Source organism: Fukomys damarensis, unplaced genomic scaffold (assembly GCF_012274545.1).
Source record: "Fukomys damarensis isolate Sample0158 unplaced genomic scaffold, DMR_v1.0_HiC HiC_scaffold_39, whole genome shotgun sequence".
In the NCBI taxonomy this organism is placed as follows: Eukaryota; Metazoa; Chordata; class Mammalia; order Rodentia; family Bathyergidae; genus Fukomys; species Fukomys damarensis.
The window spans coordinates 92,099,111-92,114,820 of record NW_022900951.1 but is presented as its reverse complement, the minus strand read 5'-3'; the positions used below and the strand labels follow the sequence as shown (position 1 = coordinate 92,114,820).

Here is a 15,710-nt window from a genome sequence, read left to right as displayed (position 1 = left end):
TTTCATAGCCTTCTGAGAAGATAGATACAGCCCCAATAATCATAGCTAAATATGTTGTTATAAAATGTTTACATTGGTTATCATCAAAAGGTTGGATTCTAAATGATATTATGATATGTTTATAATGGTCATTTTCAAAATATGCTATGTTCTATGGGAAAACATAGAGCTATTAAGAGGTTTTATTGAAAAAGTGATTTTGATATCAAATTAGACTAGGGCATAAAGTTTCATACACATAATTATGATTATTATTGTTAATTTTCTGATGTATTAAATAAATATAAACTTGACAGGGTATTAAACTATTAATGCTGCTTCAAGAGGCGGGATATCAAGTTTCATGAAAAGGCTCAAATTTGTGTACAGCAAGTCAGATATTTAGGACAAGTTTCCAAAGGAATACACTGCTTGGGAGATAAAAGGACAAAAGCAGCTGAGAGAATTTTTGGGTGGCAGCAGGTTTTTACAGGATCTGGATTCCAGAGTTCACAGAAATGGCTAAAACTAACTCTTTCTGCTACCCCTGCATTGGGGATCCCAGATGTGACGCAGCCTTTTAATAAAAGAAATCATACTGCTTTAGGGGGGTTTACTCAAGGAGTAGGCCCATGGAATCATCCAGTAGCATATTTATCTAAAAATCTGGGTTAAGTTGCAAAGGGATGGCCCCCTTGTGTAGGAGCTCTGGAGGCTGCTGTTATGGTAATCAAGGAGGCTGACAGGTTGACTTTGGGGCAAGAACTCACTATTCAGGTGCCTGAAGCTGTTCTGGAGTTGCTAAACAATAGAGGATACCAGTAGCTCTCAAATAATAGAGTCACACAATATTAGGCCCTCATCTGTGAGAATTCCCACCTATATTTTGTTCCAGTTAAAACCTTGAATCCCGGTACTTTTTGCCCTCGGAGCCTGCCCCCCCAACTACTGCCTCAAGGTCACTGACAAGTTGTTCTCCAGTTGTCCAGAACTGCAGAAAGACCTGCTGCCTGAGGCTGATTTTGTCCTGTTCACAAATTGGAGCAGCTTCATGGAAAATGGGGTACACTATGCTGGCTATGCAGTGATGACTCAAGATGTAATGGTCCAAGTGGGACCCCTCCCTATTGTATGGTCAGCTCAGTGAGCAGAGCTATGCACACTCATACAGGCTCTCCAATGGGCAAAAGGAAAGAGGGAAAATGTTTATACAGATTCCTGCTTGCTACTTTGCATATCTATGGCACAATCTACAAAGAGTGTGGTCTTCTCCCAGCAGAGGGCAAACAGATTAAGAATAAACAGGAGACAATAACAAATGAACAGACATTTCTCAGACAAAGAAGTAAAAACAGCAAGAAAATATATGAAAAAATGTTCCACATCACTGGTCATTCGAGTGATGCAGATGAAAACAACACTGAGATTTCACCTCACCCCACAAAGAATGGCTGCTATCAAGAAATCACACAATAACAAATGTTGGCAGGGTTGTGGGGAAAAAGGAACCCTTCTCCATTGTTGGTGGGAGTGCAGACTGGTGCAACCACTATGGAAATCAATATGGAAATACCTCAAAGAACTAGGATTAGAGGTTCCATTTGACCCAGCTATCCCTCTACTGGGTATCTTTCCAAAAGAATTAAAAGAATCATATCACAGTGACATATGCACACCCATGTTTATAGCAGCACAGTTTGTAATAGATAAAACATGGAAAGAGCCCATTTGCCCATCAGTTGGAAACTGGATAAAGAAGATGTGGTTTTTCTATAAAATGGAATATTACTTATCCATAAAGAATGAGAAATTAGAGTCATTCCTAGGAAAATGGATACATTTTGAGGACATACGCCTAAGTAAAATAAATAAGTCACACATGTGTAAATACCGAATACTTTCTCTGGTGTGAAAAACTATAATAGTATGCAAGATCCTAATGGGATAATTAACAATGTGAAATAGGAAGAAAAGTGCTAAAGGTGTAGGGAAAGTGGGAAGGGGAGGGGAAAGGGAATAAGGGAAAAGAAAAAAATATGAGAAAATGAAAAAATTGAAATAAAGTGTTTGTAAATGGGGAGGGGAGGAGGGGTGAAGGGAGGGCATGGACAAGGGGGAAAAATGAGAACCAAGACCTGTCATGTAAAGGTACAAGATCCCAGTAATAATGAATGTAACTGTACTGTATACCTAGAATGTACCAATAAACTCAATAAAAAGAAAAATATAGAGCCAGGGATTTAGCTCAGTGGTTCAGTGGTCTGCCTTGCAAGTGCAAGGACCCAAGTTCAATCCCCAGCACCAAAAAAAAAAAAAAAGGAAAAAAATATATATAGTTGTTGGAGACAATGTGGGAAATTGACAAAGCATAATGCATTGCTCTGTACATCAAGAAGGAACAGATGCAATAGCCAAAGGCAATGCCCTGGCAGACACATAAGCCAAAAAGGCAAGTAAACAGAAACTTCAGATGATTATACCCATCCCTTGAAAAGGTTATAAGCATTTGTTGGTATATGTTTGCACTTACTCTGGATGGCCTGAGGCCCTCTCTATGAAAACAGAGAAGGCTTCATAGATATGCAAGATTTTATTAAAGGAGATAATTTTAAGGTTTGGTCTGCCTCTCTCCATAGGCAGTGACAATGGACCAACATTTGTAGCAGAGGTTGTACAAGATCTAGCTAAACTGTTACATATAAAATAGTACTTACATACTGCTTCTCAGCCTCAGAGTTCTGGTAAGGTTAAAAAAATAAATCATACCATTAAGAAAATATTAACTAAATATTGTCGGACAACACCAGGGTTATGGGCCGATCTGCTCTCCTTGGCTTTCCTTAAAATAAGAAATGCTCCAAGTCATACTGGGTTCTCCCCATATGAGGTCTTGTTTGGAAGGCCACCCTGTGTCTTAAGAGACTTTATGGGAAATGTATCTCAATTGGGCTCATCCAGTATGGAATTACAGCTGTTAAAATTGGGCAAAGCGTTCCAAAATATTCTAGGGCAAATTAGAAATAAAGAGGACCTTCCTGTGCTAACTCCTGACCATCTGATAAAACCAGGGACTGAGTTTATGTTAAAAATTGCAAAAAGACCCCTTTGCAGCCTATATGAAAATGACCTATCAGGCACTTATAGTTACTCCTACAGTTGTCAAGGTGACTGAAGACCAACCGTGGATTCACCACTCTAGAGTGAACCAACCTAAAACTCCATGGACTGCAGTTCCAGTAGACAGCACACACAAGGCCCTGCCCTCACCACACCGGGAGCTGGTGAGTCCATTCATGGCTAAAGAATGAGGACTGCAATCAAGATACTATGAACTCTTTTATTGTGTCAAATTGTTATGAGCTGTTGTGTTTGTGAATTAAGAGTTTATAAGCCTAAAGATGCTAAGTTTGATAAAAATATGTGACCTTTAAAACTGTTAAATGGGAATGGGAGGGACATCCCCTCATGCTTCTTTTCGATGCCTGTCCAAAAGAACTTTATAAAAACCCAGGTACCATACTTGACTGTGTGAAATATACTCAAAAAGATGTATTGGGTCAGACAAAGCTCAAATATGGTTAAACAGTTCTGTTGTAACCCAAAAGTATTGGCAATTGTGATAATTATAAACAGGGACAATGTAAAATGTATATAGCCTTTTAAATTGTATATAGCTTGGCCTTGAGGAATGAGCTGACTACAGGAAATAATTTTTTATGTTTATATTGGGTATCAGTCAACTGCTAGGCATGGGACTCAAAAGTTAAAATGATGGATTCTATAGATTAAAAAGGTTTGGAAAGCCCCTCCTCCAGAAATAGGGAAAACTCATGCACTGCAGGAAATACAGAATATCTTAAAAGGGCATCCAAAAGTATAAAGAAATAGATATAGATATGATAGATTTGGTTGATGGTGCTCATTCAGTGCTGCTATAGACAGACCAGAAAGAAATTAGTCTCTGATTTTTGGATTTGTGCACCACTCACTGTGATGACTTACCAAGCAATTGGCATCATGAATGGCCTGCCCGTAGAGCCAGTAAACCTTACTATATATCCTTTGCTCAGCTACCCATTAGATGTAATTAAAAATGGGACTTGCAATCATTTTTTTAATTTATTACTATCTGCCACTAGTAATTTATTCTGCCTCAAATGGAACTTTCTCTATGAAAATGGTGTTTTTAAGGTGACTTCAAAGTGTTCTATTGGTTTATGTGCTCTGGGGATCTTAATCCCCAATTTGCCTGTCTATACTCCTTCAGCTATGAAAAAGATGACTTTACAAATTGCTACAATGAATGGTTTGGTAAGAAAAAAAGGACCCAACTGCCCTCCCCATATTAACAGGATTAACTATAACAGGGAGCCTCATTCTTAAGTGCTACAGCTCTCAGGTTAGAACAACAACAGTTCGTGGCTTTGGGACAGGAGATTAGAAAAGACTTTAAAAAATGCGAGATACAATCCAAACTTTAGAAACTCAGTTAGATTCATTACCTAATATAGTGTTACAAAATAAAAGAGCCCTTGATTTTCTCACTCTGCAAAGAAGAGAAACTTGTCTGTTTCTGGGAGAGAAGTGTTGTTACTATACAAACAAATCTGAAATAGTTAAAAATCATTAGATAAATTAAAAGATCATATTAGACTGCTAGGAAAAGAGTTTGGTATTGAGGACGCAACATTCAATTTTGGCCATGTCAGGATGGATTGTTTGGCTTAGCTCCTTTGCAAGACCAATTATTGTAATAATGCCTGTGCTCATGTTTGGTCCCTGTATGGTAATATGGATATCAAAACTCATACATCAGAGAATAGCTACTGCTCAACAGTAGATGTTAATTAATTAAGCAGAATAATAAAAATTGGTATAAATACAATGAGGGGTAAGGAGTTACCCCCAAACAAAGGGAGGAATGACATGGAAAACTTTTATAAACAGCAAAAACCTATAAAGTGTTACAATGTAAAATGGCTTCTGTTGTCTCTAATAGCAGTTTGTTTTGTTTAGCTCAAAACTAATAGGCACCAAAGGCACTAATTGCTGAATGACACATTTGGTCTCACCCTGAGATCAAATCAAAAGCACATCAAAGTCTTGAGCTCGGAAGAGACTGGAGCCACATGATCGCAAAAGTGTCTAGATGAAAGAACCCATTGCTAACATTTGATCCCCTGACCCTGAACACCCCCCTTCCTATGGACTAGAATAGATAACTAGGCAAATGTTAAAGGCAAACTTCCCAACTGCAAAGAATTATTACATCTGGGTTGAAAATTAACTATCCTGTGACCATGATTTGAACTATGAGAATGAAATGTAACCACCCAAATGAAGTCATGGCTGTGAAACCCTATAAAAGGAGGAGTTGTAACCCAGTGCATCGTTGATTCAAGCATGGTTTATGTGTGATCGACCCTTATCGATGAGTAAATTTGTTACTTTACTTCCATTCTGCTGCCTCTCTGTGTGTCACTTACAGATTCCTTCCGTAACAAGAGGAGAAAAAAAAGTAGAGGGACATAAAGTCAAAGTGCTAAGGGGGTGGGGGGAGAGCTAACATTGAGTTGAATATTTTAAAATGCAGTTATGCAAGTCTCTTCTCAGTGACAGAGCAGCAGTTCAAGTATACTCATATTTTACATAAAATAACACAGAAAGAGACTTAGCTGGTTGCTTATGCTGTACTTTACAGGGTAACCAAATGTTGGTGGGAGAGGTAGTCATAATAAACACAGAGTTTAATTATCAGAGATTTGGGAGGCAACGTTCACATTGAAAACCCCTAGTGTCAGATAAAAATACACTAAATACAGAGATAGTAGGAAGAGCTGGATTATTTCAATGGGTTACTGCAATACAACTATAATAGTTAGATGTATCCTTTGCCTCTATACGGAGGGAGTTTCCAAGAATGGAATCCTCCCTCTTGCATGGCACTGGAGAAATGGTCAAATTGCTATACTTTGAGTTTCTTGCTTTAATAGAACTCTGTCAGACATCATATTGGTTTGTTTCTGTTTTTGTGTCAAGCTTGGTAGCACACACCTGGAATCCCAGTTAGTTGGGAAGATTGCTAGTTTGAAGGTAGCTTGGGCAATTTAGTGAGACAAAAAAAGGTGGGGGCTGGGGATGTAGCTCTGTGGTAAAGTATGCAGAAGCTTTTAAGTTCAGTACTCAGCATTACAAAAAAAAAAGAAAATACCACCTCATCCCACTATTTCAATTCTTCCTCCTCATAGCCATTGATTGTAGTTCCTTATTGTATTTAAAATTGATGCCTTCCTAGGAGATGCTTCTGACTTAGCTACTCCTGTTCCAATTGACAAAATCCTCAGAAATCATCTTTTACAGTTTATTTTCCTGAGGACATTTGCCCATGTGGTTAATTTTATCCATTTGCTTTTTTTTTTTTTTACCAGGATCTAACTCAGGACCTTGCGCTTGCAAGGCAGGTGCAGGTGCATTACCTCTGAGCTAAATTCCCAGCCCTCCATGTTTTTTTGATTCTTTTAATTTTTGAGTTCAGGCCATAACATTTTCTAACCTCATCCAAAAACTCTGTGAATGTGTTGTGTTTTTGTTGACTGAGTACAATTCACATGGAGACAGACTATTATTTTTAAATGTATATTTAAATACATTTTAAATCACCCAAGGAGTATGACTTTCATATTCTTGATTTTAGCTAAATACCTCCTGAGTTTCTGCCAGGTATCACCCTGAGGTATATTCAAAAGCTATTCCTCTGGGATTAGTCATGTCTCACTGACTTCACTCACTGATTAACAGGCTTTCAAGCAACCACTGAAGTATTTCCATGCATTTTACCAGTTTCTCAAATTGTAATATGAAGCCTGCCAAGGAAAGATTATAAGCAGGAACCAAGACATTTCTTTAGTTTCAACCCACTAAACTGAGTCTTTCCTCCCACCTCAATTTAGTTATTTTCTTAATGCTGAAAGGATAACCAAAAACTGTCAGAATTTTTGAAGTAAAAAATGTAACATTATATTCCTTTTGAATAAGAGAAAAAAATTGAGAGGAAGTTCTTTTCCCCTTTTTCTTTATTTACATTTTTGTGATTACAACATTATCTATAGTGATATTTTGTGAGACCATTTTAGGTTTCCAAATACTTTCGTATTCTTTTTTTGTAATGCTATAACCATGAATTATCCTTTGTAATTCCTGAGAATTTATATTGTTGTGGGTTAAAACATTGCCTAGTTTTTACATATAAATCTCTCTGACAATATGTTGCTAAAGGTAGAGAACAGTTTAAACTTGAAGTTCAGAAACTGAACATTACCTACCCACCATTATATTTTAAAGTGCAAGCCTTTTAATGATGAATCTCCAAGCCACTCTATGGGAGTTACCATGGACACTAAAAGGCACTCCACCGCCTAATCAGATGGGTAGAAAAACGTGGTTCTTTTAATATATTTCAGGTATCTGCAGACTTCCAGAATTGGTTCTGTCACAAATAAGTGGGATTTAGCCTTAATTTATCAGAGACTTCTTGACAGCATTTAGCTACACATTTTTGTTTAATTTTCCTCTGCACTCTGCCTCAGTCATTTTTGTGAAAGACCTAACAGTGCAGAACATGATAATTTCCTCAATGTTAGTTAGCTCTGACAGTAAGGCTTAAATTGAACTGATTGGACTGGCAGATAAAGAGAGAATTGCTTATTGTTTCCTCCTCAGCAAGGAGAGACATTAAATCTTGGAGAGAAAGACTAATTTCTGCCTGCACCCTTTCATTTGGTAAGTGTAATCCTGCATGTGATGTATTCTTGTAGTTTTTTTGTTGTTGCTATACATACCCTAAAACAATGTATTTAAAATCAATTTATGTTTATGGGAGGATTTTCTTTGACAGGAATTCATAATGTAATACAGTTGATAGATGTATGAAAGCTATTTGTCTATGAAGAGGTTTGATATATTGTGGGAATATAATTATGCTATCATTTTTTACCATAATACATATTTTGTCTTCTTAAATATTTTTAATTAAAGGTTATGAAGTGAATTCAGTTCTAAGGAGAGGGCAAATTAGGATTACTTCTCTAATTATTGTACAATAATTAGATATTTTCATATGTTATCAAGTAATTCTCAAATATTTCAATAAGTTTATAAACATGGGTTTCAATTTTGCATTTATAACAGAGTTCTAAAGCTGATCTATGACATTGACTAATCAAGATACCATCAAAAATTTATGTCTTTTCTTCAGCCACTTAAATTATCCGTACCTTTGAGAAAATTAAAAATTTTCTCATTATTAGGCCTAGACAAATAAGTTCCGTTTCAATGAGCTGCTCTGTGTCCTTTTAGAGATTAAAACATTAAATATACAAAATTCAGCAAAGTGTTGTATAACATTATTTATTGTCTTACCATATTAATTATCTTTATCTAGGCCACTTGTTCAGAATTTCACCTATATTGGAAATATTATTATTTGTTTTCATCTCTACCGCAAATACCCAGCAGATACATTACAAAAACAGGAAGACAGCTGGTAAATGACTCATTCTCTGCCTTGGGGCTTACAAAGCAATTTTTCAAATCCATCTTTGACTAGTTCATTTCACATCATCATAATTTCCAGATCCTCTGCTTTTGCCTCCTAAGGATTTGAGCATATCTTATGTATAAAAGATGATGAAATCAAACTTGCTCTTCATCAGTTTTGATTTTGGGTAACAGGGTTTTCTTTTAGTAAATTCTGTACCATGTTTTCTTGTTATTTTTTAAAGTTTTTGGATTGAAAGTGCTATAATTGACAGATAAAATTATATATACTTATGGTGTGTAATACAATATTTTGATATATGTATATATTTTGGAATGTTAAAATCAAGCCAATTAACATATCCTTTACCTTACATATTTTTTATTTTTTGTGGTGAGCACATTTAAAACTCACTAAAAAATATGTGGTTTTTTTATTGGTTCATCTTCATTTTATTTTTAGTTATATTTTACAGCAGCACTTTCAAAGATTACTATCATGAAGGTTGTAAATGTTGTAGCTCCTGATATGCTGAATTATACATATTCAGGATTTAATTTAAATGTAATTATAGGAGATTATTATTGTGGTTATTATTATTATTGAAGTGCCGAGGATAGAATCCAGGGCCTTGTGCATGCTAACAAAGTACTCTACCACTGAGCTACATCCCCAGCCCTTTTATAATTTTTGACTCTGGCTAAGTTGTCTAGGCTGGCCCTGAACGTTTGATCCTCCCATGTCAGCCTCCTGAGATAATTTAAAAATTTTAATTTCTATTCTTCTTCTTGGTCTAGATAAAGTCAGAATCATGGTTATAGAAATACAAGGAATGGGGCCAGGGATTTAGCTCAGTGGTCTGCCGCTTGCAACACATGTGCTAGAACCTGAGTTTGATCCCTGGTACAAAACAAAACAAAACAAAGGAAACCCCCCACAATTTTATTATGCAAAAAACCAAGGCAAGGCCTACGCATGGTGGTGCACATCTATAATCCCAGCACTCAGGAGGCTGAGGTAAGAGGATTCCCGCAAGTTCAAGGCCAGCCTGGACTCCACAGTGAGCTCAAGACCAGCCTGAACTACATAGTGAGACCCTGTCTCAAAAAGACAAAACCAAAAACAGAAAGCCAGGATTAATAGTGTCCACTTGGAACTGTAAACTACATTTAAACTGTGAGCTGAGGTGCTAGATACTCCTGAACCAAAAGCAACAAGACATCATGATAATCTAGACAGCCACTGTTTAGGGACTTTCACCCTGTTCTAGGCACTATATTTGTGCACTAAGCAGATGGGATTCCAGAACATAGCTACTGATAGAGAAAAAGACAGCTTGCACACTAAGGAAATTATCAGAAATTACAGCAGAGAAATGGGACAATAGGTCCATTTTAATGTATACTCTATTATGGTTCACTGGCTCACAAACCAAAAGCAATACAAGAATTTAAATTACAAATCTGGACATTCTCACTGTTCTTTGTAGGCTTTTCTTTCTCATCTCATAGCTTAATTGTAAGTTTTCAAAGCTCCTCTTCTCACTTAATATATTCTCCCTGGGTGAGCTTATCCACTTACACAAATTTCAAAAGCTGATGACTTGCAAATTTATAGTTCTGTCTCAAATTCTTTTCCTGCTTCACATACTATTTCATTTTGCATCTGGATGCTCTAGAGGCTGCTTGAATTCTCTATAGTCAAATCCAAACTCATCATGACCATCTTCCCTGAGTAAAGCCTCCTTCTCTGTTCCCCTTTCTCACTGAGTGATCCCACCATTCAACCAGCTGCTTAAGCCATAAGCCTGAGAGTCATTCTTGACTCCTGCCTCTCTTTGACTCTTGCTTCAGTCCATGATCAAGTCCTATCAATGATATCCTCTCAGTATTACTCAAATAATTTGCTTCTCTCCATCTCTAGTGCTCTTTCACTCATCAAGCAACATAGTATTGTCTTTCCCCTGAACTATTACCTTGTGTGTGTGTGTGTGTGTGTGTGTGTGGTACTGGGGATTGAATCCAGGGCCCCACATATAGTAGGCATGCACTTTACCACTGAGTTACATCCCCAATCCTTTCTTTCTTTTTTCTCTCTCTTTTTTTTTTTACTTGTTTTTTGAGAAGGGGTATAGCTATGTAGCCTAGGCTAGCTTTAACCTGAAATCCTCTTGCCTCAACCTCCTGAGTAGCTGGGATTACAAGCATGCATCATTGTTCATGTTTGACAAAAATCCTTCTGTATCTATCACCACCCCTTTAATCTTGCCTCCTAATACTTCCTCTTCACTGCAAAATGGTATTTGGATATTGAAATTTTAATCATGATATTTTTCTTAAAAACTTCCAATAGTCCCACATTGCTATTGGTCTCATTTTGTTCCAGCCATTCCAAATGAACTTTATTTGCTGTAAGGGGCCATCTGTCCCTTGTCTTCTAGTCTCTGCACTGGCTCATCTCTCTTTTTTGCTTTGCTAGTTCCTGTTAATACTTTAGTTCTTGGTTTAGATATTCCCTCCTCCAGAAAGCTTTTCCTGACTCCAAGCCCAGGTAAATACCCTCCTCTGTGTTCCTTAGCACTGTGTACTGTATATCCTCCATCACAACGGCCACTTCCAACACTCTATAATTGTACTTTTTTTCCTTCTGCACTACATTAGAAATTTCATGAAGTCAGGAAACACTGTTGTCCGCTGACCAGTATCTCTCCAACCTAGAATAGTGTTTAGCACACAGTAGTTAGTTACAAATGTGTACTAATTAAAGGAATGATGAGACATAAGGATCATCAACTTTGGAGGTCATGGTAAAACTTCAGGAATGAATTATCTTGGGCCATGATGAATCCTATTGATAGCCATATCTAATTGGTTTTTTGTTTGTTTACATTTTTGATGCTGAGTTATGCCTTAAACCTCTAATTTTATTTTCAATAGTCTTTCTCATATCAGAACACTTTTCTGCCATAACTTTCATCCACTCTTCTTCCTTCTTTCTTTCATCCAAATTCTGCCTTCCTGGGCAACACAAAACTAATGTTTATCTTTTTCCGTATAAGAACACTTGGACATTTTGAAAGACTTTACATTTTCTTTCTAAATCATTAGTTTTCAAGCTTTTATGTATAACAGAATTGCCCAAGGAACAGGTTAAAAATATAGATTTCTGGTCTGATACACTGATATTCTGATTCAATAGATATTGAGTGGATCCTATAAATCTAAAATTTTAACACAAGCATTCAAGATAGTCCACAAACTGTCACAAAATGCTGCTTAGGCAAAATAATTTTTAATTCTCTCAATAAATGGTATTTATAAAATTTGACCCTCAAAGTCACTGGATGTTTTGTCTGTTCTCTTCAAATGTAGCCCTGACAATGAAACAAAATATTCAAGTGTATTCTGACTAATATAAGGTGGAGTTAGTATTATCTCTTTTAATCTGATTTATGTTTTTTTGATACTGACCACAATCGTCTCACTGATTTTTAGTAGGCATATCATATTATTGACTCTGTGTATGTGTGTGTGACCTCTGATTGTGTGTATGTGTGTTGTTGTGCTGGAGATTGAACCCAGAGTTTGTACTATGCCACTAAATTATACTCCTGACCCTGTAATTGTTAGGGCAAGAATGAATTACAGGGAATGGATGACCCCAAGTTTACAGATAAGCAAGAAACCAGAGTAAACAAGATGTGATAATGGTACATGAAGGCATATCCTGAAGAGCTGTAGAAATATGTGAATTCCCACCAAAGGTGGCACACAGACTTCTCAACAACTCAGTCTTCCTTTTCCACAGCCCCTGAGATTTTTTTCACTGCAGTTGTTTGGAATAACTACCCCTCATTGTCAGCTACTCTCTGAAGTCAGCAGGCTGACAGCCTGCTTTTCCCCTTATTAGAAAGGTGGTAGACCTACTGTCTACCCTCTTAATCCACAGTAAGTATCAACATTCTGTAACCAGCCATTCCCTCTCTAAATCCTGTCACATCTTAAGTAATTAGAATCTTTGCATATTTTGGAAGTATTTTTTATCTTTAACAGATTACTGAGAGTACCTTGGCACATCTGTAGAGGATGATCTCAAACTCTAAAAACAGTCATGAGCACAATTCTCCCACATGCATACAATTTGAATAGATCTGACAAGATGCTTTTAAGCTCATAAAAGTGTCTTAGAATGCTATGGATTGGTTTTACATGCCTTAGTACAACCAGTGTATAAGATTAACATTTTCTGTTATGACACCCTCTATTCCAAACAGCAGGAAAAATTTATGAGCCAGAAAATTTTTCTTAGATTTGGCCTTAGGGAACTAAGGAGTGGAATTTAGTTGCTCATAAGGCTGGCATCTGAGGCTTTCAAGAAATAAACCCAGGAATTAACTAAATGAAATTAGTTATTAGTGTCTTCAAATGGAAGTGGAAGTCAGAAAAGAGTCAGGGTTGCAAATAACAAAACTTTGAAACATAGTGGGTTTAAGTTGAATGCAAGGATGGAAAGATGATCCCAACTATGATATGGAGAGAAGAGAGTTTAGAAAGTAGTACTGAGAAAAATCAATCATAGTATAAAATATGTTAAGATCAAATTATTTCAATTCTTACACTCATATGTGTGTATCTCAAAAGAAGTCAGTACCAGCCTCTTTCAAGTAGTGCATAGAAGCCAGATATAAGGTGGTGATTCTGAGACTTATATGGCAGTCACAACTCCATTTCTTTACTCATGGAACAAATATTTTTGAGTATGTAGTATGTGTAATCACATAAATATGAATTTGGTATAATCTCTGCCTTAAGGAATTTGCTTCCAAGTGAGAGGAGCAAGACAAATGAAATGTTAATATACTTTACAACTAATCTGATAGAAATAAGTCCAGGATGTTTTGAGAATATAGTGAACTGGAGGGGAGCCAATTGTTGAGAAGTTGAGAAAAGGCTTTGTAGAGAAGTGATGTTTCAATCCTGAAGTCTGAGAAGGAGTCTCCTAGAGGAAAGAATTTGGAGAGGTCATTTGGGTCAAGAGTAATGGCATGGTATGCAGCAGAAAAGGCAAGTAATTTAGTATGGATCAAGCAGAGCATAAGGTACAAAACAAGTGAGTGGTAAGAGATGAGATTTGAGAAAGAAGCAGGAAGCAGATAGTGAAAACCCCACATGCTGTGCAAAGGCAGCTGGACTTTCTTCTGTAGGACCTAGGGAAGCTGGTAAGTGACCATTTTTAATAAATCCCTCTGGCAGCAGCTTGAAGAATAGAAAGGACCAGGCACGTGAGACCAGAAGCTGTTTTCCTAGTATGGGAGAGCGATTCGTAGGTCTCAGCAAAGGAAATAGGTAAAGGACAGCAGGATGAGGATAAAGCTGAGGCTACTGAGACCCAGGGCTTTGGACTGAGCTGCAACCCAGCCCTTCTTTAAATTATTATTTTTTATTTGAAGACAATATCTTATTGTCTAGTCTGTGCTTGGACTTGCCATCCTCTTGTATCTACTTTCAAGAGTGCTAGGATTATAGGCATGAGCCACCATGCTGGAGCTTATTTTCCATTGTTTTAACTCAAGGCTTACTTTGACCCGAAAGTCTAAAGGGTTGACACAGTGTCAGCAGAAAGAGAGTAATGGGACAGTATGAAACAATATCATAAGTGTTTATTTTAAATAAGGTCTATATTTGTAAGAAATCAATTCTAAAAATATTCTTTTAAAAAAGCCCTTAGGGCCGGAGATTTAGCTCAGTGGTTCTGCCACCTGCCTTGCAAGCACAAGGTCCCAAGTTGAATGCCCTGTACCAAAAAAAAAAAAAAAAAAAAAAAAAAAAAAAAAAAAAAAAAAAACCTTGCTGGGTAAGGGTGGAACATGCCTATAATCCTATCTAGTCAGAAGGCTGAGGTAATAGCTAAAACCTGGAAACAGCCAAACTGCCCATCGTCTGAATAAAGGTGCAGTTTTTTTCTATATAAAATGGTGTACTACTCAGCCATAAAGAATGAGAAACTAGAGACATTTATAGCTAAGTGGATGCACATTGAGGACATACTCTTCAGTGAAATTGGTAGGACGCATATATGTACATACCAAATAGTTTTTCTGGTGTGAAAAACTAAAAGTGTAATTAAGAATCAAAATGTATAATTGTTAATGTGTAATAGGAAGAAAATGGCTTAAGGAGTAGGAGATGTGGGAAGGGTAGGGGAAATGTAATAAGGGAAAATAAAAAATATGAGAAAAAGCAAAACATTGAAAGAAAGTCATTGTAAATAGGGAAATGTGGAGGGAGTGAAGGGAGGGCAGGGGAGTGGGGAAAAAAATAAGAACCAAGACCTGTCATGTAAAGTTACAAGATCCCAATGATGAATATAACTGTATTGTATACCTAATATGTACCAATAAACTTAATGAGAAAAAAAGTCTAGCCTGAGAAATTTAATAAAACCTTGTCTCAAAACAAAACAAAACCAAACAAAAAAACTCTGAAAAAAACGAAAACAAAAAATGGATGGGAGAGGGCAGTGTAGCTCAGTGGCAGAGCATCCATTTCAGTCCCCAGTACCTCTCCTGAAAAAAGTCTTTTTGTTAAAGTTGGTTGTTTCACCTGTTGAGGGTTAATAACTTATGTGGTTTAGCTTGCAGTAGGAAATTTGTAGTGGGAATAAATCAATTATGGTCAGAGTCATGGAGAAAAGCTCTACCAACTGTCTTATTTTCCTCCCTTCAAAATCATAAATACCCTCTAAGCAATCCCACAAAAAAAGAAACTTTCTATGCCAGAAATCTCTATTTTGCAAAGGAAGAGGCCAGAGGAACATATGGAATTCAATTGACAACAACTGACAATGATATTCAGTTCAGAATGTTAAAAAAAAGAGAAAATAAAGCTAGAATAAATGTTAAATATTTAGGGCATGATACAGAATCATAGTGAGTTAACTTCAAATACTTTTCAAAAAGATTTTCAAATCATAGATTGATACAATCATTTAAAATGAATTTTGTCAGAATAAGAATATATCAGCTTATAAAAGAAGTTTATAATAGAACACAATTATACAAAGTATACTACTGAAATTGAAACTGGAATTCTTAATACTGGAGGCTGGGGATGTAGCTCACTGATAGAACACTTGGCGAGCATGCCCAAGGCTCTGGATTCTATCTCCAGCACAAATATATATATATATATATATA

At 36.6% G+C, this 15,710-nt stretch overlaps 1 protein-coding gene across 1 annotated transcript in view; it reads left to right on the top strand.

The window, feature by feature from the left end:
• Lrch2 (leucine rich repeats and calponin homology domain containing 2) overlaps nt 1–15,710 on the top strand; it is a 127,993-nt gene that overhangs the window by 2,648 nt on the left and 109,635 nt on the right. Inside the window, exon 3 of the mRNA XM_010603119.2 lies at nt 7,699–7,758. Coding sequence (XP_010601421.2) covers nt 7,699–7,758 — 60 coding nt within the window. The remainder of the gene's footprint in view (nt 1–7,698; nt 7,759–15,710) is intronic.